The following is a 25,164-nucleotide window of genomic DNA, read 5'->3' as shown; positions in this document are numbered from 1 at the left end:
GGGAGTTACAGTATTTTACAACTAATTTTAAAATGAAAGCATCTGTATCACACCAGGTAAAACAGTGAGGTTACCAGAGCAGCACAACAATCAGGGTTTTAGTGGCGTTTGTGTATTTTGAAATGAAGTGATCAAATAATCTTGATATGACGTAGAGTAAGAATGTCCTCTGAAAGTACATTTGATCTATTTAATACGTTATATTACTGTAAATATTGACAATGAAGTCTAGAGTTGGCGGGGGTTCTGGCACCTGGTGCAGCCTCCAACAAACCCTCCACCAGGGGTTACTGGCCGGGCTTCAGGCAGGGCTTCTCCTGGAATCGCCACCTTAACGTGGTGGAGACGTCCCAATGATCCTGGGAGCTGTGCTGTCCAGGGCATTAGCCTCTGGTAGGGTCTCCCGAGGCAAATTAGTCCCAGGGGAGGGACCAGACTAAGATTCAGGGGCCTCTTCTTTTGTCTTACTTCATAAACTACAATACAATGAAATTAATTGTGACTGACCTCTCAAACATAATGTAGTAAAGACTAAACCTTAAAACCAGATCGACTCCATGTTAAAATAGAACTATCAGCAAATGTTCCTAATAAATTTATCTTTAGAATTTATTTCCTATTTAGTCCAATTTAGATCTTTATTAGTGAACATCAGCCAGCACCATGTGCACAAGGGGTCTAAAGTGGCGTTTCTTATCTCAGACTAAACTAAACACTTCTTCAAAGAGCCAACGTTGGCTCTTAATGCAGCCAGAAGGCAGTTTGAAGCATTTACCACTGATCTGAAGGCATCTCTGCAGTCAAAGACTCTTCTAACCACCTGAAGAATAAAATATCCAGTCGACTGAATGATTTAAAAGAAGAGTTCAACTCATTTCCCAAATTGTGACCGTGCTGCCAAATCAAACCACGGATGGCAGCCCACCGACCTCCTGGTTAGGAAACGGTAACGACCTGGGAAACAGGTCAAAACCTGTTCACTGTGCAAAGGAGGAACCACTTGTTAAACCTCAAGTTAAAGCTGAGTCTGCACTTAAATCACAGCTCGACTGTTTCACTTCAGAGCCACATGGTGGTGCACGGAGCCAAAATGGTGAAAACCCTGTCACTGTCCACATACTATGGACCCGACTGCGCATCAGTAGCCTGACACAGATGAAATGTTCATGTATTTAATGTGGAAATAACGACTTCTCACACATAATCAGAAGCATCTTCTTCATCAGAACCGGCAAAGGCGGGACCAGAAACTGAGCCAATACAGACAGACACGCCCACACACAGTGACCAACACAGGGGACATGAGGGATGACGAACAGATTTAAAATGACAGCAGCTCAGTAAAATAACATGAATAAAAATGGCTTTGTTGAGAAGTGATGACTGCAGTAACGGGCCACCTTATAATCGACTAAACGCTGAACCTCTTCACTCACCCCTCGGGTGTAGAGCAGGAAGTCAAACTGCAACATGACACACTTCTCACACATCTGGAATTACAACTTCATTTGTTAACACAACATACAAACACAGTATCAATACACATGAATATATTGCATAAGCTTTTTGTCAAGTATTACTACAGCTGTGTTTCTACCAGAGGGTAGTGAAATGGCTTTTAAGGTACAACCGTCATCTGGTGAAGGCAAGATCAGCGAAGACGAGTCAAACTCTCAGAGAAGAACGTTTCCAAACAGGTTACACACATATATTCTGACACATTTCACTGGACAGGATAAAAACACTGTGGCTTCAGGACTCAGACCATCTCACCAGAACGTTTCCAAACAGGTTACACACATGTATTCTGACACATTTCACTGGACAGAACTAAAACACTGTGGCTTCAGGACTCGGACCATCTCCCTTCTTCCACACTGGACAGTGTTGTAAATCAGGAACGGATGAAACTGTCGTTTTTGTCCATCATTCTACCCCCAGTAACCTATGATAACAAAGTGATGCTTCTTGACATTTTTGCGGTGCACACAGTGAAGGGGGCCGAGTACGTGTTTATACATCTTGGTCTATATTTGAGACTGCAGGCTGTGATGAAGCCAGTGAACTCGTCCTGTAGCAGCAACTGTCTAGTGGCATTTTCCACAACAGGAACTTGAAGTGCTTCTTCTTCTTCAGATCAGATTTGCACATACATAACAGGAACAAACTGGGGCTACATCAGTACAACAACAATGTCGTCTGTCCCACAGCTGCACCTACCTATGAAACAGTGACTAAACAAAGACAACGTTTTCCTTAGTCCCCTTTTCAGTGACATATGTCCAACACTCAGGTGGAAATACAAGTCGGGCCCTTCAGCATCACAGCCCCACAGGCTATTAAAGGTTCAGGTTGCCAAGTTCCTGTGGTGGAAAACGTCGCTAGGTAACAGCTGGCAGTGAAGACGGACATGAAGAGGTATGAGAAGCATCAAAGCAGCACAGTTACAAGTTTTAAATCCTTCTGATAAATATGTTCTCCACATACAACTCTAAGTTCATCACAGATCAAATCCCCGTGATCCTGATGTGATTCTACAGTAAATATTCTACAGTCAATGCTACAGCATAATTCTCTAAATATGTTTCTACAGACCACTGTGAGAGCAGTGATGAATGATTCCTGAAGTGATTTTAGATCTTTGTGACCAGCTTGTGTTAAACCACTGATTGTTTTACTCTCTAATGTTTCATCTCGATTAAATCTGTTTGTAAAATATGATGCTCTGTAAAGTGCATAAAAGTGGAAACAGCATAGGAACAAAATGACAATGATGACACCAGCTGTTGAAACATCACTGTAAATATGGCTCCATAGTGTGAGCATTTCATTAGTGCTTGAAATACTTAAAGGGTGATTCAAATACCTCTTTTGGTTCAAGTCATACATTGTTTTTTTACTCTCAAGTTAAATAAAATGACCTTAAAATTCAGGTGTACGTTATAAAATCTTACAGTATGCTGAATAAAACTGGATCAAAGTGCCACATTATCGTCTCTGCCACTGGAGCACAGTGGTACCTGCAAGGTGCAGGACTGTGTTCAAATCATTCAAAAGAAGGTTTGCATTGCTCTTGTGGAGATGTTTGTATTGGAAGTCTGGCAGAAGGTCTTCAGTAAGGAATTTGGTTCTGGTAATACTGCAGCATGTCGTACGTTTTGCTCCTGTTGAAAACAAGTTACAGAGAATCTGTCACCATAACACTTCAAACTGTCACATTTGCATACCAGGCTGGTGTTAAAGTAGAAATTTGGTGATATGTTATTACCCCAAGAAAAGTCCCAAACCAACAATGAAACATGTCTTAGCCTGATCCCTCTCCTCCCTCTGTGGCTCAGAGGGTTGGTGTTAGGGCCAGTGCAGCTTCTCATCAGCTGCCCTGGCCCTTGTCTCGTCAGGAAAACAAGACAAATACAGAGCAACACTGTCCTTATCATTTGCTGTTCACACCACTGTGACACACATCATGTGATATCAGCAGAACAGCTGCACAGGGGTGGGACGGAGCCTTTTCTCACCTGCTACTGAGGAAGCAGCTCTGGATGACTTTGATGATAAACGCTGCTGCTTCTTTCTCACTCATTTGTGGATTAAACCGTCCTCTGATAAAAACATAAAAAGACACTTGCATTCAGAATCAGACAGGTTTTGTCTTTTGCACAAACAGACTGCTGGACGTACTTGAGGAGTTTAATGGTTTGTCCTCTGAAGCACGGCAGTCCGGTGTCCAGCATGAGCGTCACTAGAGAAACCACTGCATCCATGTAGGGACTGCGGGTCAGGAAAGCAGCAAACAACAGAAAACAGTATTGACAACTTACAGATAGGAACAGGATCATTTAAGCCACAATATAAAGGTTCTCTTTCACAGCATGTGTTTGAGTCTCACTCCTGACACTCAGAGAACCGGGGTCACTAAACTCCCCTAAAGCCAACGTTATACACGTCTCCTCAGAGAACCACGGTTATACACATAAACCTTATGAAAACTGACAGTGTTTCCTTTCTCCTGTGACAAAGAGGCCAAACAATGGCGGGGAGCCCTTTCTCTTTCTTACCGTACAGCCAGATATCCTCTGACACACATCTCCATGAACCATTTGAAAGGTGTGGCCTCCATCTTTCCTCCCATGATCATCACCATCTCGTCTGTCAGCTTGATGTCAGGCTCCCAGCCCAGGTTCCCGCCAGGAGAGCTCTCGAACATGAAGCCGAAGTCTGGAGAAAAAAAGTCAGTCACCTCTGTTACTCTGACCTCCAGTGTCAGACAGGTTAATGTGGTCACAAGCTGAGATCAATCAACAGGGCAGATAAACGTACGAGTTTTGGATTCGCTTCAGAAAATGAGCAAAAACTACAAACTGATCAAGACACACAGACCCCGTCCAAACCACAGCTAAACAGCAGGTCCGTGTCCTCGCACCACACCGTACCTATGTGGATGAGGTGGCCCTTGCTGTCCAGCATGATGTTGCCATTATGTCTGTCTTTGATCTGCAGCAGGAAGAGCAGGAGGCTGTAGGCGGCCATACTGCGGATGAAGTTATACCGAGCCTGAGGAACGGAGAAGAGGATGTCACATCCTGAGCAGCATTAGTTTTAATGCTCAGGTCTTATATGAACCTGAACACGGTAATAAACCATAAATTTACCTTTAGCAGTAGGATCAGCATTTTAAAAACGTGACTAAGTTTCATATCAATGTGCCTTTGATGAGTCTATTTTACAAATCTTTTATTGAGGCCGTTCTGGTGCTCTGCTCCGCTCACTGTAAATCGAAAGCGCACTACACGGATGTTTGACAATTCACAAGCATAAAGACAAACACAAAATACACAGAAGTGGAGACGTGGTTCCTAATATGCAAAGCTAACAGATACTGTTTGAACTTTTATTATTTCATATTGATGTGCTTTGCTTTATCCTGTTTGTTTCACTGCTGTGCAACTAAAACTGATTTACTGATGCATGATCAGAGATTTTACTGCAGCTCAGTCTCCAGATGTTTCTCTGTCTGCACTAATCTCAGACACTGAGACGAGACCTACTGTGTGTAGGACAAGGCTGACAGTGAACCATCACTGTGAAAGAAACAAAGTGAAAGCTGAGAGAAAAGTCTGATGCCAAAGGTTCAAACCTCCCCACCTTCTGGAAGGCGAGGGTGGTTTCATCTCCGTACTGGTTACGGAAGTAATCGTACATCCCGAAGTCCGTCTGTCTGCCCAGCTGGTCTCGGGACTTACAGTCTGGGATGCACTCGATCACACCACACTGAGGAAAAGGAAATCAGTTCATAATCGGGGGGGGTGCAACAACATGGAGCAAACTGGCAAACCACACAAGTGATGAGACAGGCTCTAAACATGTCCTCAGTTTAATCCACCTAGGTATCTACAGTACGTGAACACTAACAGTGTAACCCAAACGCTGAGCCAGACTTCCTGCCCTTAACCTGATGTAACGATCTGTGTAGCACCGTTGTCATGATCCTACATCTCAACATTTAAACTGAGTAACCAATAACATGTAATCATAACTAAAAGAAAAATATGGCCATAACTACAAAAATAAGGTCCAGGCTGTGGAAACAAATCACTTAACTGATAAAGGAGGTATACGTAATGACAAACTGTGCTTGGAGAGAGACGCGAGGTCTTACCCCTGGTGCAGTGGCCACAACTCTGTATGGGAAGACAAACAGATCCAGGCCCACCAGCTGGAAAATATTCTTAAAAAGCCCAATGATCTGCAGAGCAAGCATATCCTGGAGGAAGCAGAGAAACATGGGAGGGTCACAGGAGGAACTGAGAGCTTCTCCCTGCGACATGTTCCAGTAAAGTCTGGTACCTGTCTGCAGTCGTCTCCCACTTTAAAGATAGCGGCCTGCCAGCAAGCCTTGTGTGATCCATCTGGATTCTCCTCTTCGTCGTCCGGAGAGTCAGAGGGGCAGCGGAGACCCTCTCTCTCCAGTTCACTCACCCCACAGCGCTTCACCTTAAACTTTGCCAGGTAGGGCGCTTTGGCGGCACTGTGACGACAGAAGACACACTCCCATGAGACAGAGGACACAGCACGAGAAAAGGTTTCAGTCCTCAGAAGTACAGTGGCATCAAAAGCATAAATGAAAAGTCATTACCTCTGCATGGGAGTTCCAGATTTGTAGTCAATGTCCAGCACTATGGCTTCAGGATTACTTGGCAGGTAACAGCCTAGAAAACACCAAGAGAGACACCAGAGAATCACATTTATAGCAGCAAATATTCACATATTCCCAGTTTAATAGCTCATGTTTTCACAACACAATGGCCCCTCAGACAGAGTCACTCCATCATATGGAAGGACACTTCAATCTGTCGGGGATGAATATCGTTTATATCTGTTATCTGTGATCTTGATTATTTATTAAAGTCATTTAAGAAACTGAAAATGCTTGCTCTTTTAAAACCTCCACACAGAGCTGCTGAGGACCAGTTCGTCACCTGGCTGGACTCTGATGTCCGACAGAGCTTTGAGACAGGCCCTCTTCCTCTCCTCCCCCTTTGGAACTGGCCTGGAAAAACAGACACACATCAGGCTTTTACACTTCACCAGAACATTTTCTCGCTTGTGGAGCAGGCGGGATGCTGCTGATTTTGAGTACGACTTAATAAATTTACTTGATAATGGCGGACACGTTGGTGATCTTGTTGAAGAAGTCAAACTCCCTCTGGTAGAAGTCTTTGGCCGGACCCGACAGAGAGCCAGTGATCTCCTCGACCATCTGCTCCAGCAGCTCTCCGATGTCGGCTACACACACACAAACATCGGGAATGAGGAAGCGTGATTACATCCACTTACTCTGATTTGATTAGACCCACTGTGGCTTTTTTCCCATTAGACACAATAATAACTACACCTTAATAAGAGTGTGTATTAGAAACATGGCAGAAAATAAAACAGCATGTAGCGTATAGCTTGGCTAATAAATAATAGGCTTAGTTAAAACATTAACTTGCAATTATTAAATAGGATTTGTTTTAATTAAAAACTACAAATGTAACATGGTTCAAAGAGTTTGTGCTGTGCATTAAACACACATTCTTGACTTGAGCTGCCAAACAACAGATGTAAATATGAGTGTCAGCAAACATCTGTATTTATATGCAGTGTGTTCGTGTCCCCTTGATGAAACTCAGCCCAGTGCTCCCTCTCTGTTCGCTCTGGGTTTGGTCTCCACCACCTCCTGGGGGAAACCTCTGGCTCTGGAGCTGCTAAACGCTCCACTGTGTTCCCCAGCTGGTCTCTGACCGGCTCTGTCTGCTGGTTGCTGCCAAGCAGGACGTGGACGGCAGCTGTTTAGAGCGTCTGCTCTGAAAAGAGCTGATTCCTGATGCAGCTGGACACAAAGCTAATGAACAGAGTTTGTGGGCTGCAGAACCAAAACAATGAGCTGAAAGAGGTTAAAGAGCTTCACAGAAGGGAGCTGCAGAGGTGGTGGATCATCTATTGTTTCTCCACTCACGGTCTTTGTGGTGTCCCTCCTCATCCATGAAGATGTTGGTCTTCATGTTCCAAATGAACTGGTGTGCGAGGAGCTGAGACGTCTGGGCCGCCCACAGGATGTACTCCCTCACGTAACCCATCTGAGCAGGACAGAGAACCAGAGATCAACAGCATTGCTGCGCTCCTTTTGCCTGGAGGTTCAAGTCAGTCACATGAGACGTACTGGACTCTAATCATTAGACTTGAAAGGTCCTTGTTAATCCTTGGTTTTGATTTTTTTAATGAATTAACCTAAAGGTAACACTAAGACCGCTAATGGAACACTGGCCCTGAGAGGAGGTTTACTCAAGGCTGGAGTCTTATTTTCATCTGTGACTATTTTCTTAGTTGATAACTCAATGATTAAATCTAGAAAATAGGACAAAATGAGGATGAGCCCAAAGTGACACCTTCAGATGTCCTGATTTTGTCCAGTCAACAGTCCACAACCTGCAGATATTCAGTTCACAGTGATACAGAGCGTGAGAGTTTTTGCTTTATACATAATTAATTATCAAAACAAGCACATCATCATTAACCATTCCTCTTTCTGAGTGACTGATTATCCTTCTGGTGAATTATCTTAATATGACAAACGTCTTTGTAAGAAAAAGGCACTGTCCTACAGTTTGTAAGGACACAACACATCTCACAGCTCATTACAAATTACAGTATACAACTTTCTTTCACCTTCGAACTGTGTGAAGGCAGTGCTACTCACCTTATCGTAGCGGAGCGCCTGCACAATCTGAGGAATGTAGAACAAGATGGCATCCTGAGAAGAGGAACAACAAGCATGCTGTTAAAGAGGCACGCTGCTGTTTAGGTAAAAGCACCGGAGACAAAATGAATCTCTCTGAGCCGAGGAGGTTGTGACTTACTGGAGGAAAGGAGCGCAGCACCTTAACCCCATACTGGGCGGTGAGAGGGTGAGGAGGGTACATGCTGCTGAAGTAGGACAGCCCAGTGGGTGGGTCCGCCGGTGCCCAGCACAGGATATGGCTCAGCTCAGGAGAGTCAGCATCGATAGTGTGCCACGTCACAAGGAACTGGTCGGCAGTGAAAGAAAACAATTACTCACTCAGATCTAACACTCATCCGGTGAGCTTTACCAGGTGAGTGATCTCACCTTGACGGCCTCAGGTACATCACTGACTGCTCCAGGGTCCAGTCTCACCAGCCTGGTCACTTCAGCAACTATAGCATCGTTTTTAAACCTGAAAACCAAGTAGTCCATAATCTGACACAGGTAAAAGATTCGTTGCTTTCTCCCTAAAGGGTTATTTTAAAGTAAGATAACGTTTGCTGAACAACGACCGGTGAGAAGATGAGCTGAAAACCCCGACTGTTCCACAAGCAAGAAAATGTGATTTAAAACCAAGTTTACATTTGTGGTGATGTAAATCTATAAAGGCTCCAGCTCTCCGCTCAGGAAACCAACTGTGTGACTTTTCATGAGTGTCTTCAAAGAGAACCTGTGAGATCACCCCCACCCCCCCAGGTCATACAAACCTGGTGATGTCTAGCCTAACCTGGCCCTAACAGTAGCATAGTTAGTTTGCTAACATTAGCCGCTACAAGCTACTGGTCACACCAGACCGAGCAGAAACCAAAGCTACTGACCTGAGGGGCGAGATCTATTCCTAAAGGGTTCAGTTTTTCATTTCAGGATGAGAGAAAGTGGTATTTCTTTTTCATAATGTTACATGTTGTTCATCTAGTTTTTGGAAAAGGCATTACACAAACAAGGACGGAGTGACAACCTTGCTGGTAACTGCATAGCGAGGAAAGGTGCGATACTCCAGGCCAGGTTGACGTTGTCCTTCCACTGTTTCTCCGTGAGACTGATGTACTTGGACCTCCAGTTGGCGATGCTGGTCTCCACTGACTGCTCTGTGGCAATGGCCAGTTCCTGAGTGGAGAGCGGGTTGTACCACGTCGTCAGCCGTTCAATCTCACTGGCCTGGACCGACAGAGAGAAGGGGAAGAGAATGTGGTGACTGGCTGATGAGGAGCAGGCATCAAGAGTGGAGCCAAACTTCTCAGCACTCACCAGTAAGGCCAGCAGCAGAGTCCTGCGCTTCATGTAGTATTTGTGAAGCTGCGTCCCCCTGTTGCTCTTCTTGGACGTGCCTAGCACGAGAAGCAGAACGGAGAGTTGAGTCTGCTCTGTCAGCTGAAGTCCTCAGGTCTTTATCATGTGAGCGTCTGTCTCTTACTCACAGCCCAGTTAATGTTCCAGTTTGTACCTGTTCCTATCCAAGTGTTTTGTCAAAGCTATTCTGGGCGCTAACTCATGTGACAAGTACATAAGAGATTATTTCACACCAAGCAGCAGTGATGATGAAGAATGTGAGCCGGGCTCCCAACTCAGTTTTATCTCAGTTGTCCAGTGAGACTGATGTCTCTGAGGAATTTTAAACATAAGACCTAACTTTGTCTGTCTACTGTTTGGTGCTAAGCTGTAATGTGCTCTCAGTCTTTGGAGGTTTACGGCTGATGTGCTGTATGTGGAGTTTAGGCTTTCGAGTTCAACTTTCCAAGGTTAAACTCCCGAGGATGCCAATCTGAGCTCGGCTGACCCTGTATTGAGAAAGGCCTATTGTCTCTGTATTGTTATAGCTCAGACGCTACCTGATTTCTTGGATGTCGTGGACATGCCACTGGACAGCGGGTAGGTGTTGATCCATCCCTGGCTGCTCTGCTGGGAGCGAGAGCTGGAGTCCAGGTTGCTCCTGAGGTCAGCAGCATTCATCACTGACAGACTGTTCAGGGACGGGTCCTGATTATCTGTATACACAGGAACAAGTTCAGATCACGCACATACAAACTGTAACGTCAACTGGTCTCAAAATAAGAGATGCACCTTTCACATGGTTAATTCTGACAAGAGAACTCACAGGTCTGCGTTTTTTACGCACATAATATTCCCCTGAATCAATGCTGATTTCTAAATAGTGACAAACATCAAAAATATGATCGATGGTGCGGATTTTGAAGAGCGAGATGAACTGCATCACTTAGTCCTCTGCTGCTTGTCATGCATTTGCAGGAAAATCCAGTTGGATTTACATGTAGGTAGAAGTTGCCTTGAACCACTGATTCTGGGTCAGATATTATTTTGCCTTGTTAATGCGCGTGCGACTAGGAGCAGATTGATCTGATCCAGGATCTGCAGTCAGAGGACTCGTCTACCTGAAGCGGTTCGATGTACATGAGAATGAGACCATGGCTTTTTGCGGGTTCACCGGGAATGAAGAGGAGAGGAATTTCTGGGATGGAAGAAAAGTATTTTTCATTGTATTAGTTTCTTCTTTTGAAACAAAACTGGTCAATTGAAGAGAGGGGCAGACAGGTGGGCTGACATGATGAACAACCATGCATCTTAACGCAGCTGACAAATTTGTGCTTTTCCTCACAGCTGCTAAATATCAAGGTAAAAACAGACTGATTGTAATAATATGATGAGTAAAAGGAACAAAAAGTGTGAGAATTAAAAAGCTAGGTTTGTACCACAGATCGATGCTGGGATCTATCAGCAGCGTCGTGAGGATAAACAGCATCACATTTGACAGGCGTAAAAGCATGCCCCTGCTGCGGTGCAGTCCGAGCTCCACCGCTTTAGGCTTACTTAAGATAGATATTGGAGAAGTGCTGGACATGATAAGCGATCCAAATATCCCGACAGAGAGTGTGCTCGGGGCCGGGGTGGTACCAAGCTCACCAGGTGGGACCAAGTGGCACGCTGCCAGGTACTTCTTGTCAGACAGGATGCTGGCGTAGAAACGGATCATGATGCTGATGTCTTCGCGGAGCCATTTGTCACCTTGGGTGGGAAACTTTGGAGCCACACTGGAGAGAGAAAAAATAGAGAGAATCAGGATCTGAGTTAGTTCTTTTTAGTACAGTTCGGTTTGTTTTTACAAACCGTCTGTGCAGTTCAGACTCTGAACTGATACTGTGTCCTTTGTGAGTCAATAAAAAATATGGTCGCTGTCTTTTACAATCTCCACAATGTCGACTTTGTGTAACTGAAGAAAAACATTTGTTTTTACCCTAGTAATGGATTTTTAAATGGTTCATTTAACCTAAGAAACCCCCCGGTGTCTCCACCCATACAAAATGTTTAAGAGGTAGACACAGTCCACTGACACACGAGTGGTTTGGTTTAAGTATCTGCGTAGCTGGATCCATTCACAGTCCTAAACTTTGGGCAGCACACAGGTGGTCTCTGTGTGAACCCTCACAGACATGGGCAGGTGAGGATATTTACATCTTGCACACACTTGCAGATACTTTCAACTCCACTTTAGGACTTAGTAGGTTTATTAAAGACATTCTAACTCACAAATGTGGTGTACTGTACATGGTTTTTAGAGGACAGCGACAATATATTCCAAAGAAGCAATATGACCTGTGCAGAGACACTCAGTCATATCAATAATTATCAAACATGTGGTAAATATTTTATACTTTATCAAACAAAAACACCTGATGTTTACTGGTGCCAATAAGGGTGTGCTGCTCTTCTGTCACCTCAATCTCTTTGGGTTTGTGCTGTTGTTTGGAGAAAATAAGCACTATGATGAAGACTATGTCCTAACTGAAGAAACAGTAGGTAAATGAGTGACTGCTTGCTGCAGCCCTGCAGCACAGTAATGTGTGTATGTACCTGAAGTAATCAAAGGCTGTAGAATAGATCTTCTCTCTGAGAACGTTTCTCACAGTTGCATTGGTGACGACGTCCGAGTGGAGCAGAGCCAGGCCCAGAGTCAGCAGCCTGAAAAAGGAGAAATAACATCATTACACACAGACACCCTGCAGCACAGTAATTTTTATCTTAACAATGTGCATCATTAAAACCTCTTTTTTTAAATACGTTTCATAGTGAAACCTTCTGAAAGATTAAACAGATAGCAAGTGACACAAAGCGATTTTACACAGATCTTCTTTGTGCACCTGAAACGAGGTCCAATAGTGGCTACGTGGCGGTTGAGGCTACTCTTCGCCCCACCTACGTTGAGAGACAGTGAGCGCTGAACCAAACTGCAAAAGATCTCCACCTGATCTGCACTGGAATACTTCGCTATCTCAAACCTCTGGACCAGAAACTGGAGGGGAAAAGGCAGATAAAAGACAGCAATAAGTGGAGGGGAAGAAGACTGAGAGGAACATGTCGGAACAACCAAAGCAGCGTCTTTAGTCTGACCTCAATCCATATGTGGTGAGGTGTAACATCTGGGGGGCGGGGGACAGGCTGACTTTCCTCTGATGCAGCCAGCGGATCAGCCTCCACCTGAGCATCTGAGAACAATCCCATCTTCAGCTCCACGGTCATCTGCCACGCTCCCGCCATCTCTCGCATAAACTGGGCAGTAAGAGAGGAGATTGAAAGCTTGTTTACAATGCAAATGCAATGACAAGACAGAATAAAGAAAAAACATGCAAACACATCTTTGTACCGGTACTTCCAGTCCCGCACGAGCTGCCAACAGCCACTCCCAGCAGGCAACAGCTGTTTCCATGCCATGTTCTGTGAACATCTTGAGAGGGGACCAGCAGAGGTGGTGTAGGAGCTGAGGATCGCAGTCTGGAGACCAGTCAGAGGGGGGACACACAGCATCAGTCAGACAACAAGTCCTGACTATATCCAGAGCAAGCATCACATCCCACCGGCAAGGAAAAGTCAAACCTTTGGTGCTGATGAGCAAGGCAGCCAGTTTGAACATGATTTCAGTGAACGCTTCAGCCCTTGCAGAGTCCAGAGCCTCTTCCATCTGCTTGATCATAATCCGGCTCAGATCGGACTGTCCCCGCACTTCCTGGGCGAAGTGGATCATACCTGAAACCTAGAGACAACACAGGGAGCATGAGCAGGAGAAATGCACTAGTTATTATTAGTTTGTAGCCACTGGAGCTGGATGTGTGGAGTGACATCTATGACATGCCTCTGTTACCGCTCCAACAAGCTGTTTGTTAACAAACTAAGATGCACCTGTTAACCATCAGACTTACAGAATCCACCTTTACAGCTCATGTGCTAACAGACACCCTGTGAGCTCTCATATGTCAGTACAGCCAATCATTTAGCACAGCTGTTGTCAGTAACATGTATGTTTACTTTGCCAAACACGGCAGTGTGGGTGAACACAGAACATATCAGCCACGATGAAATAACTTTTTCAGACTCGCTCCACTGTCTGACAACAGAAACAGAGAAATAATGAGTAAGTGAGATCAACTAGTTGATCTTTAACTTTAGTTGAATTCAAACACAGTACCGGGGATAACAGAGAGCATCTGAGCACAGATGGTAATAACTGGGGTGGTTTACCTCTCCAGCATATCTGTTCCTGAGGTTGAGGGAGGCCATGAAGTTCGAGTAGTCCTTCTTCACACAGGCCGGCCTCTCAGTCAACTGAGTGGACTAAAGGTGAAGACATGAAGTTCCACATGAAGCATATGGACTGTGACTGACTGTAGATTCATTACTTACACTGTTCTCTCAAATATTCTGGCTCTTAAGCAAGCTGTGAGTTTGAGACTCACCCCCAGAGTGGCGCTCTGTCTGTTGTAGCCGGCAAAGTGCAGGATGCTCTCTGTGGCCATGGCCAGGCCCGTGTGCTGGGACAGACCCGTCACCCAGTTCTGATGTTTGTTCAGGTACTCCTGAAAAAGATGAGGTTAAAACAATGGTCCCTGTGGAAGAAACAGTTGTATGACGTGGAGCCTGAAAGAGATTTAAGAGAATCTGTGGTTCGAGCCCTGAACAGACAGATGGAAACACACTGGTTTGACTTAAGCATTATACTGGTTTCATCTGAACAGTTTGGAAGTTTAACCATTTTACTGGCACTGGTTTAATTGAACAGTATATAACAAACCTTGTTCTAAATAAACTTTGTTCATCATATCCTCATCATGGCTGCGAGTTTACTGAGAGATGATTTATTATCATATTTGTCAAGAGGTTAAGTGTCGAGGTTCATGTGGCCTCAACTGTGCAGCTGCTCTGAGGACACGTCACTAACACATGGACTAGGAGCATCTTCTCTGTCTGACTTTGCTCATTTATGACTGCAGATGCAAAGACTTTTTAGTCTTGTTCGACATTTTTGTGAAGTCCTTATGTGGTGATTCTAGGGGCGCTGATTAAACAAGTGGTGTGCGTTAATCTGCAATGAGTAATATACAAGTTTGTGCAGTTAAGAGAGTTTGGTCAATTCAACTGGAACATTTCATTCAGAGAAACAAAAATTAGGACAAGAATACACAAATGTTCTTTAACAGATGTTAAAGCCACCAGGCAAACCTGGTGTGTAATGTGTGCTCTACATGTGGACCTTTTGTATCTCAGAATAAACGTTACCTGCAGGTGGGACTTGGTCACAGACGGAGCCCACTTCATGGCCTCTTTAAGGATCTCCCCACAACGAGCTGCAAAATCCTTCACTATGCTCTACAGGTAAAGACACAACATGGTTTTTATAGGTGGCTTGTTTAAAACGGCCACTTTTATCACATTTCTTTTATGATCATTTTAAGTCACACATTCACGCTGAGACAAAGTGTACAGTGGTGAGTACTGACGAAGGAACATTAAAATAAAGTTACCTCTCTGGCTTCATACGTGTCTGGGACAGTGATTCTGTAGGGCGTGTCTGGGATGTCGTAGAACGGCTGGTCTTTATGGATGTCCTGCGATACAGCATAGTGGTCACTGTTAATGTCACAGTCAACACTACAGTGAAACAAAGCTGATACACTGCTGAACATCTCTTACTGCGCTGAGCGACAGCGAGAGAGTCTGCAGGATGTCCAACATGGTCTTCAGCACTCGGCCGCTCCATAACAAGTGGGGGAAACTGGAAAGAAAGAGAACATGACACAGCTGGGTATGAAGCTGTGTTTAAACTGCTTCCTGAAGAGCCACTGTGGATTTCTGAGCTTACGTTTCAGCCAGGCCAGACAAATATTTGTCAGCCACTCTCCGGATCCTCTTGTGGATGTGGTTGAAGTTGACCAGGAGGAACTGAGCGTGTTGTTCTAGCTCCTCCTCATGGGCCTTGGTTTTTGGCTGAAAAATAATCATTTATAAATATTAGTTCTGATTAGTCATTACTGATTCACATGCAGGTTATTTTCTCAGTTTATAAAGGAATCATTTGGTCTAAATCGTCAGAAATTATCGTAATCTAGTTCAGATGTCTTTTTTTTTGTTTGAATTACAACTGAAAACCCCAAAGTATTCAGTTTAAATGATATGTGATGTTAGGACACACCAGGCTACTGTGAAGTGGGTTTATAATGTTTTAATTTGATGCAATGCTCTTCACTGCACTAGTGCTTTTAGTTCTGAACTTTACTATGTCACTGTTAGGACACGGGAAGTCTCCGTTATCCAGAGCATATCTGATGTTGTCTCATATGTACAACTGCTTCTCCCAGATGTGAAATGTTACACAGTTTCCTCTGCCTGTGCATCCGTTTTCATTTCCTTCTCATATACTTTTCACCTCTAAACATGAACATCTTCAAATAAACTGACTGTGCCACTTTACTGACACAAAATCTCAGTGCAGTCCTTTAACAAATGTAATTTGATAGTTTGTTGCCAAAAAAGAAACAGGGCCAGAATCAAAATGCACTCCAATAGGATACGAGTTTTCTTAAGTGAGAACATCTCCCTTACTTTTTCAGCCATCATTTGCAGGAAGATCTCAAACACCTTGTCGCCAACAGCTATCACACACTGCATCATGCCTGGAAAGAATCAGGTTGATATTACTTCATACAATAACAAGCAAAACCGTGTCTTTCTAGTAGGTTTCATTTTACCAGACTTGTCCTTCTGTATGGCTCTGTCTTCAAAGTATCGAAACATGACCTGAAAGCGATCCGAGTCCAGAGAACGCAGCATCCTGACAGATAGCGAGGAAACATAACAGAATGAAGGTTACACCTACAACTACTGAACACAGCCAAGCACATGAGGCGGCGGGTACTAAGTGGACATCATGGTGGCTTACCTCATGTACTCCAGTCTGTAAACAGACAGCAAATATGTCGACATGGCAAAGTCTAGTTTGTTGATGAGAGCAGCCACCTCAGGAGGAGGATCCAGCAGGTTGCTAATGGTACCGCGCAGATCATTCAACTCAGCCTATGGGTCAACAGTGAACCATAAACTGATGTCAGGTGTGGTACGTGTGTGAGTGTGTGTGTGTGTGTGGATACACGTCAGTGCGTCTCATACCTGAGTGACGGTGTCATTCTTCAGTGCAGAGTTGTACTGCAGCTCTGAGCGTAATGGTTCTCCACTGGGAAATGTGAGCAGCGGTGATTTGGTTGCTATCTCACAAACTCCTTCATACCACTCCTCTGGCCACAGACCTGAAGATTTCAACAACAACAAATTCTCTGTATGTACGCTCACGTATGAGAGACCTGAACTGGAGTTAGGTTTATATTCCTGGGGGTGATAAAGGCGTGCAGTGGAAACAGCAAAAGAGCAGAATATCAGTGGGAAAACTTTCGCTACCAGCCCTGTGACACACTGGCCACCTGTCCAGATGTTCCCCACCTCTCGCCCAGTGAGGCCCACGACCCTCTGCGGGGTGAGCAGCATAGATAATGAATGAAACTCTCTACCTGAGCCTTCCACTGCAAATCCCATGACCACAGAGTAGAGCCAGAAGTCCCTGAAGAGCTTCTGCAGACGTGGCTTTGCTTCCTTGATTGGTGGCAACCTCTTAGTCAGCTAACAGCAGAAGAAGAGAGAGGACAGATCTCTGGAAGTTATTAAGGTTAATATGACCCTAAGGAGCATCTGGAGGCCAAGGCAGTGAAAATTATGTGCTACATTTCTACTGACAAAGAGATGTTAAAATCCAATGACTCAAGAAGGTAAAGAAATCACTGATGTCCAAACACGCACCACTGCAATAACTGGAATAAGGACACCGAGGTTTCCAGCACTGCTTGATGCCTGGGGAAACAAAAAATGAAGGGGAAATGAATTAGTTCTCCAGTGACACATTAGGACAATCAGAGGAACCTCGAAAGGTTTATTTCATTTTTCCTAAAAGGTAGAAAAGAACTAAATTCCTCCTGTCAAGAAGAAGAGGGTGGATTTGGACTCCATTGGAGGAGAAGACCCTTTGTACCTCTGAGACACACTAAAACTGGCAATGGAGCAGGCAAACGGGTGTGTGTCAACCATATTAATTTACATATGCTGCATGAAACACCCATGTTTGCAACCAACCTGGTCAAACTGCTTTGTAAACAGTGAACCGAGTCAAAGACGAGCCTCAAAGTAGCAGAACTAACTTTCACAAGTCAATATAAAATCGTCATATGGTGATGTCTTATTAAGTCTTACGGTGTTTGAATGGATCCTACAGAGAAAGCAGGAAGCCAGAAAAATGAAAAACCATGAGTGAGTATGGCTGCACGGCTGAACATGTCGAGAGCTACAAGATATTCAACCTGGAATGTACATTTGAATTTATGTGTCACACTGAGTGTGGAAAACGTGGGACAAAACACTTTTTTCTTGCAGCACCACAGCTGCTAAAACTGCAGCCTCATTGCTTACGTGTGTGTGTCTGTGTGCACCATACCTTCAGCGCTGGCCCTTTGTCCGAGGCTCTCTCACTGGCTCTCTTGCCTTCTAAGCCAAGCTGAACAAAAAGCTCCAGCAGGTTGACCAGCAGGTCATCAACCATCTGCTCAGTCTGAAGGTTGGCTGCTATATTTCCAAGAGCATTTATCACGGCCAGGGAACAGTGTCTACACAGGGACAGGGAACATTCATTTACATGTTCTGGACAAACTGTGAATGACACTTCCCTACAGGCAGTAGCACGGTTTCCCACTTCATTTCTGTGCTGATGACGCTGTATGTCTTAGTCAAATGTGACAATCTCAGTGAACTGTCTCACATGAAATGGCTGCCTGGATGTCTCAAGACATCCTCCGTTACATGAGGATAACACAGAGGTTTATGATTGGCCCTAGTGCCAAATCCTCTGCAGCTTTGGTTAAAAATGCTACAGAAATAAAGCTTTACTTACAAAGTTTTTGTGCCACTATCTCATGTACGAAATAAAGCTTTACTTACAAAGTTTTTTTTGCCACTGTCTCATGTAGTCAACAACTCTAAAGTGTCAGATAAGGCAGTACAGCAGACCTGTATCCATGGTCCTTGTAGTCTTTGGTGGAGTAGACCATGGAACTGGCCTTGACACTGATCTGCTGGAACAAATTCCAAACCTCCTGGTAGATGTATTGCTACAGTAAGAGAGAAAGGAAAATAGTTGGATCTGTTCTAAAACTACAGATTAAAAAGCTGCAACTGACAGTTTTAATAAATAATAGTGACGTTAGAAATCGAAGCACTGACATTGCCTGTGATGACCATGCAGCCCAGCTGGTCTATGATGAGGACATCAAGCTGGGATGGAGGCTGACAGAACTTCTGCTGTAGGATCTGCAGGATGGGCTCCATGACCTTGGGGGTGTCCCGCAACGCCACAGCAATGTGGCCCAAAGCCCTGATGGTGTGATCGGGGATCAAGTGGGCATCCCTGGGGAACAGCGGGGAACAGAGGGGAAGTCTAAATGCTCTCAGGTCGTTTCATTTTCGTCCAAGTCAGTACAACAGGATGATTGACTTACTTGTCATTTTCCTGGTAGATGTAGAGACGGTTAGACAGACTGGCGAGAAAAGCTTCTACAATGATATTATCCATAGTCAGCCCTGCTTTCAGGCACCTGAGGACAGAAGGTGGGATCAGGGAGTAGACCTCATGTTGATACGAGCGTGTGCATGTGCTGGGCAAGCGTCTATGTGAGTGTGTTCACCTGCAGATGTTATCTATGGAGATGTCCCGTAACTGTTCGTACATGGAGGGCCGGCTCTTCTTGCTAGAACTGGTGCTGAGGGTGGACTGGGAATGTTCGTTGGTCACGTGGATCTTTATCTCTCCACCCCCTTCGGAAAATGATCACTGCGTAAGAGAACAGTGAATGGAAATGCAGCGATGGAGCTGAGTGTTCTGCCGTTACCTGCTGTGCACTGGCTGTGGTACTTGTGCAGCTTCACCAGCACAGGAGAGGGAACCACCAAGAAGTCTCTCAGTGACGTGGTGACAGAGTGGGCCACCACAGGAAAGCGCTCACACAGGCGACCCAGGCCCTGAACAGGTAATGAATCGTGCTGACAGATTTATTACAAAAAAAACAACAATAGATGAAATGTTGATTCCTCTTCACCTACGAGATGTTGTGACCCGATTAACCTGTTTAACAAAATCAAAAACTAAACAGGAAAGAACAACTTCTCTCAATCTGTGCCATCCCTCCTCTTCTTTATGTGTCAAGGAGGCAGCTGAAGGAGAAGAAGGAAGGTGGATAAAAAGATAAGCTGAAAACTTTTACCTGTAAGCAGCAAATGAGGAGGGGCATGTGAGCGATGATGACTTTACTGGACGTCTTCGACTGCAGCTTCTCTGACAGTTTGGTGCAAAGGTTCTCAGCTCCTGAACAAACAAACAATCAAACAGAGAAATGATGCAGCGAAGACTTCTATGATGGATGGTTACTTCCTGTATGAATGAGCCAAAGCCTCACCCTGCTCCTCAGTGACAGCCCACACCATGAGGTCCACGCAGGCGGCGTTGGCCTGACAGCGCAGCTTGAGCGGGCTCAGCTCGCTCTGGAGGTACTCGACATCGTGCAGGATCCTCTGCAGCTCCGACTGGCTGCTGCTGAACTGCTCCAGCACAAAGTCATGAACCTCCTTCACATAGTCTGTCTGAACATCTATGAGCACAGAGGATATGTGGTTACTGCTTCAGTCAGTAAACACCGTGGTGCTGAAGAAAGAAGGTAGAAAATGTTCCTCACCTTTCAGATTGTACAGGCTGTCCCTGAGCATCTTAAATATGGCTACATACAGAGGATCGCTGAAGGTTTTGTAATGCAAGTGAAGACCAGGATGCAACTGCCAAGAAAGAAAAGAAATAAAACTGAGCTAGCGGTGTCAGAAAAAGGGCAGACAAATCCACCGTTTGTGTGTACTGAAGAGTTATACCTCCAGAAGTTCTGCCAAGGTCTTATCCAGTGATTTTAAAAAAGACTCAGAGACAAACTGCTGAAACTATTCAAGACAAATAGACAAATGAACAAATAGACAAATGAGTCTGACTTTGTAAACAGCAGAGTCGCATGTATTCCTTTCATTGTGCTTATTCAGTGGGGTCAGTGCTGACCATGTCAAGGAGCTGTCTGAGCATCTCCAGAGGGACATAAAACTCTCCAGAGCTGTTTCCAGTGAAAAGAGGTGAGAGAGAGAAGCTGGAGCTGATGGTGCAGAAGTAGTAATCAGGGTCCACTGCACTGCTGTCAGGGAGGTATGAGCCTGAGGGGAGCAACGGTATCTATTTAAAGCATGTCCAGTGAGTCCATGGTGTTTTCTGACAGCCCAAAAGGCTCGTTGAAACTTACTTTCAAAGTACTGTGCAGAGGGATCAGCCGGTGAGCTAGGGGTCACAGCTGCTCTTTCTGGGCTGGCCTTAAAACAAAAAGAAGTGTGAAAACATATGGCTGTGCTTCCTCACCTCTACGCAGGTCATAGGTGGGTCATCTCACTCTTCATACCTGCTGTGACACACTGGACACCAAGGAGCCTTTTCGTCTCAGGGAGTCTCCCTGACACACGGTGAGCAAAGAGCTGGGCAGGATGGAGCGGAAGTCGTTGAAGGACCGTCGGCGGGTGGCATCACTGTCATCACCCGTAGGCAGCACAGGAGCAACTGGTCGAGGGAAGAGCTTGGAGAGAAGTGGCTCATCGGTGTTGCTGTATCGGCCAAAAGCTCGGGCCACACCAAGCAGAGTGGGCACAGTGTACCTGCACAGGTATTCTGTACGGAAGAACGTACAGAACGTAGAAAATATAAATAGCTAGTAACACACAGAGGAAGCATTAGAGTTTGTTATATTGCCACCTTTATCATGAGCCTCGGGATTCTTGCAGCTGTCTTGCAGCACCTGCATGACGTCCATGACAGCCTCCAGGATCTGGCAAAGATGTTGCATCATCACATCCACATCAGTAAAAATATTAGGCTCATTTAAGGTGAATTTTGCTTTGCTAAAAAATGAGAGACAGGTGGTTCTTTCTGGGGAAGTGACAAAAAACTGCAGTAAAGTTGGACAGCAGTCCAGAAAGTCTCATCAACATCTATCAGATCCTAAAATGACCAACAAAATGTTATCCATTAGTCCCATCTTTAACTTTTAGTCAGTCTCAAATGAAATGCCCTATATGTGTGAATCATGACACGCTGTTTAGCTCTTACATATCCTCACAGTTGATTGACATTTCAGACATAACTAGACCGTCTGAGCTTAGCATCAGTCTGTACAGGTGTTATCCAGCTCAGTTAATACCCTGGGATATCTTACTAAGCTTCTCTAGGCTCATAAAAGTTGCCATCAACAACAAGTCTTTAACTTAATCTGTTAACAGAGTAAACCTTATTATACACAAAGGATAAAAGCAGACCATTTACAATTAAACAAAAAGGAAAAGTTAACAGTACATAAAACCTGATGTGGTCCCACATTTGAACGACTGATTCTGCAGAGGCCTGGCTCATCTCAAACCAGCCTAAAATAAAACGTGACCACAGAACGGTACAGACACACACACCTGTCCTTGTAAGGTCTCATCACGCTGGGCGACATCGGAGAGCAGTGTTACAAGACAAAAGCTGAAGTTCTCTGCAACAGGAAGGGTTTCTGCAAGGCAGGAAGTTCACACAAATAATATCAAAATACAACAGTGTCAAATATTTTAGCAGGCAGAATAGCCCATAGTTCTATCAGTGAACATTATAGGGTACGTTAAATATCGCCGCGGGTCTATCTTTACCTCGAGCTTTGTGTTCTGAGTTTTCTTCAATCCACTGAACTTTAGGAAGCCCTTTAAGCAACCCAAGCAGGTAGGGGACAATGGCATCTCTGTGCTGCAACACAAGTATTCCATAGCTTGATATATGGGTTACCACTGCTACATCAACGACCTGTAAATGTACTAACAGCACAAAAGTCTCATGAGGTGGAGGAGTTGGTAGGTGAAATGTTCACCTGCAGGTTTGACTCGACTAGAAAAATGCCCAGTGCAATGACGGCACCCCTCCTCCTCTCATCCAGCTGGAAGACTCCTCTGAAGTCTGCAGGGCACATGCACTGGAGCTTCTGGACCTGTGGAAAACCAACACACGGTGCTCAGCTACCATTACCTTTAACGCCTCTAGACTTCAGTGAGCTACGTGGACAACACAGTCTTTTCTAAAAGTACAGAACCAACCTGCCCGCAAGGATTAAACAGGCACATCATTCATGCCTAGTTCCATTGGCAATAATGACTGTGTCGGCCTAAATGGACTTCAGGAATGAAGCCAAACAGCAGCCTCTGGCATTAATTAGCTTAATGCTAAAGAGTTAAGACCAGAGGGGGATTAACAACCACTTAAACACACTAGTTCCTACATGTTGATCCAGCACCGGATGCAGAGGATGTTTTGAGCTGATCATTGGGCATGAGGAGAGTTTTGTTCAGGTTACATCTGCATTGGAAAAAATATCAACAATGGACCTTAAGAAATAAATATTCCTGTCAAGTCTGGTTTGTTTTTCAGTGCCAAAACAGTAATGAAATGTGTTTTCAACCAGCTGTGCGCCAGAGCTCAACCTCAACCCGCTCGGACACCACCAGCCAGTAAACGTTGAACCAACAGGACACTTCCATTACAACCTGATTGTGTAGCCAGTAAAACACAAGGTTGTTCTGACTCCCACTGACAGGAAGTCACTGTATAAACAGTGAGGCCCACGCGCTAAAGCACACCCAGTTGTTCAGAAACTAATCTCTGTAAATATGTATAGGGTTAGAACACAGATTATTAGCCAATCAATCAATCAGTTAACCAACTGAACATGAACAGGCATGGATGCCAAACATTTGCTGATGCCAGGTGCAGACATGTGACAAGTTGACGCCGTTCTTTGTCACGTTCATAATCACCTTTATTGGCCAAGTATGTTACACACAAGGAACTCGTTTCCAGTACAGAACCGAGGCAGCCATCTGTGGCACCAACTCAACCAATGGAAACAAGTCATGTGAAGACTCACTTCGGGGTAAATAACAGTTTTTCACCATTTTATTGAGAAAACAATCAGCAGATGAATCAATAATGATTAATGGTTAGTTGCACCTTACATTAGGTTGATGCTTCTGATTACACTGCTCTTCATAACAAGCTCGTATGTAGACAGTAAAAAGCAGAAGGCTGGTCTCTGAACAGCTTCCACAAACTGACCCAACAAACCCTGCTCATTGAGCTGCATTACTGCTTCCACAGCTCTTTCATAACAGGACTTAGTTCCCGTTTAACATTTCCCCAGTGAAAGAACAGCCATCACAATGTCCCCAAGGCTGAGGTGACTTGTTGCATTTAGACCTGCAATTATTAGTTGATTAATCAATTAGCCCACACAAAACTAATCTGCAATGATAGTGGTAAAAATGAATTTCTAAGGTATTCTGTAAAAACCCCACCTGTGATCCTGTTCCACCCAACACAGTACGAGACTTTCTGGTTTTCATTGTCTTCTGTGTCAATGAACTGAAATGCTTGTCACACAAAAACAATCCTATGACGCCACTTTGTGTTTAAGGAACCTGGTTTCTTAGACCAAGTAGCTGCAGCTATAATTCAATCATGTAAAACCAAGAAAAGCAGCTAATTATCACATTTAGAATTTAAAAAACCTTAGTTACCTAAATATTTGCCCATTACTCTTGAGCTGATCAGTGAATCCAGTAACTAACTGATGCATCTGGGCTGCAGTCGGATTAAATGGCACAGGACTGCAGCACTTCTTTGTCGTTTGGTAAAGACTTCATCGTTTTAGACTTTTCCTTTATAATAATTGAATTATACAGTTTGTGTTTATGTTAAAATCCCACCAGCCACTGTCTCCTATTGCATCCTGTATGAATGAGGTAACAATATTAAGAAAAGCACATTTCCAAGGGAACAGGAACATATTTGGGACGATGTGACAACTTTCCTTCCTTTAATGTATCAGGACATCAACAAGCCAAAGGAAGATTCATTAAGGATAAACCTGCTAACGTTAGCCGCCGTTAGCCACATTCTAAAGCTGAGTCGCACTAAATCACAAACTGAACACGTAATTCACATATTCATACAAGACGTTTACGGTGTTCAGATTCCCTGTAAATACCACACATGTAGAAAAACGAAGCTGTGTCGAGACCAATGTCAGAGACTAACGACAGGAGGTGTTAGCCTGGTGCTGTCGTTAGCGATCGCCATGTATAACGGTACCTTTTCTAACGGCGCCTGCCGGTGAGCTGCCAGCGACCGGGCCAAAGACAAGACGGTGCTGAAGTAAAAGCCCCTGGTTCCTCCTCCATGATGAGACATTTTTAAAGGATGCCTTAATTTAAACAAGCATTTTCTATCATTCGCCCCGAAGAGGAGTCCGCAACTGACAACTACGGCAAGCGAATGGGACAAAAATGCGCCGCAAGGTCACCAT

At 44.5% G+C, this 25,164-nt stretch overlaps 1 protein-coding gene across 3 annotated transcripts; it reads right to left on the bottom strand.

The window, feature by feature from the left end:
- Nucleotides 1-1,819: 1,819 nt before the first annotated feature.
- pi4kaa (phosphatidylinositol 4-kinase, catalytic, alpha a) lies at nucleotides 1,820-25,164 on the bottom strand. Of its 3 annotated transcripts, none has more exons than XM_020587100.1 (54): nucleotides 24,155-24,277; nucleotides 22,678-22,794; nucleotides 22,463-22,556; nucleotides 22,241-22,329; nucleotides 21,534-21,606; nucleotides 21,187-21,449; nucleotides 21,034-21,100; nucleotides 20,799-20,947; nucleotides 20,621-20,686; nucleotides 20,434-20,530; nucleotides 20,158-20,349; nucleotides 19,966-20,066; nucleotides 19,594-19,723; nucleotides 19,390-19,519; nucleotides 19,204-19,299; nucleotides 18,929-19,112; nucleotides 18,716-18,816; nucleotides 18,147-18,315; nucleotides 17,459-17,509; nucleotides 17,173-17,281; nucleotides 16,778-16,914; nucleotides 16,551-16,684; nucleotides 16,360-16,442; nucleotides 16,214-16,284; nucleotides 15,474-15,598; nucleotides 15,305-15,386; nucleotides 15,136-15,219; nucleotides 14,891-14,980; nucleotides 14,071-14,190; nucleotides 13,856-13,948; nucleotides 13,214-13,370; nucleotides 12,984-13,111; nucleotides 12,731-12,889; nucleotides 12,481-12,632; nucleotides 12,194-12,301; nucleotides 11,246-11,373; nucleotides 10,156-10,311; nucleotides 9,575-9,654; nucleotides 9,285-9,484; nucleotides 8,651-8,738; nucleotides 8,403-8,570; nucleotides 8,243-8,296; nucleotides 7,502-7,622; nucleotides 6,657-6,786; nucleotides 6,480-6,550; nucleotides 6,137-6,209; nucleotides 5,848-6,028; nucleotides 5,660-5,764; nucleotides 5,146-5,271; nucleotides 4,434-4,554; nucleotides 4,059-4,218; nucleotides 3,682-3,771; nucleotides 3,519-3,602; nucleotides 1,820-3,164 (listed from the first exon to the last, which is right to left on the bottom strand). In XM_020587100.1, the coding sequence occupies exons 1-54, from the start codon at nucleotides 24,200-24,202 to the stop codon at nucleotides 3,113-3,115; spliced, it is 6,237 nt and encodes a 2,078-aa protein (XP_020442756.1). In that variant the 5' UTR covers nucleotides 24,203-24,277; the 3' UTR covers nucleotides 1,820-3,112. The 3 variants fall into 3 exon arrangements, with proteins under 3 accessions (XP_020442756.1, XP_020442755.1, XP_020442758.1); XM_020587099.1 differs by lacking the exon at nucleotides 24,155-24,277 and adding an exon at nucleotides 24,951-25,164 and having other exon boundaries at nucleotides 1,821-3,164; XM_020587102.1 differs by lacking the exon at nucleotides 24,155-24,277 and adding an exon at nucleotides 22,901-23,179 and having other exon boundaries at nucleotides 1,821-3,164.

The sequence above is a fragment of the Monopterus albus genome, unplaced genomic scaffold (genome assembly GCF_001952655.1).
Source record: "Monopterus albus unplaced genomic scaffold, M_albus_1.0 scaffold439.1, whole genome shotgun sequence".
Lineage (NCBI taxonomy): Eukaryota > Metazoa > Chordata > Actinopteri > Synbranchiformes > Synbranchidae > Monopterus > Monopterus albus.
The sequence above is the reverse complement of the archived record's forward strand: the minus strand, read 5'-3'. Positions and strand labels throughout refer to the sequence as shown.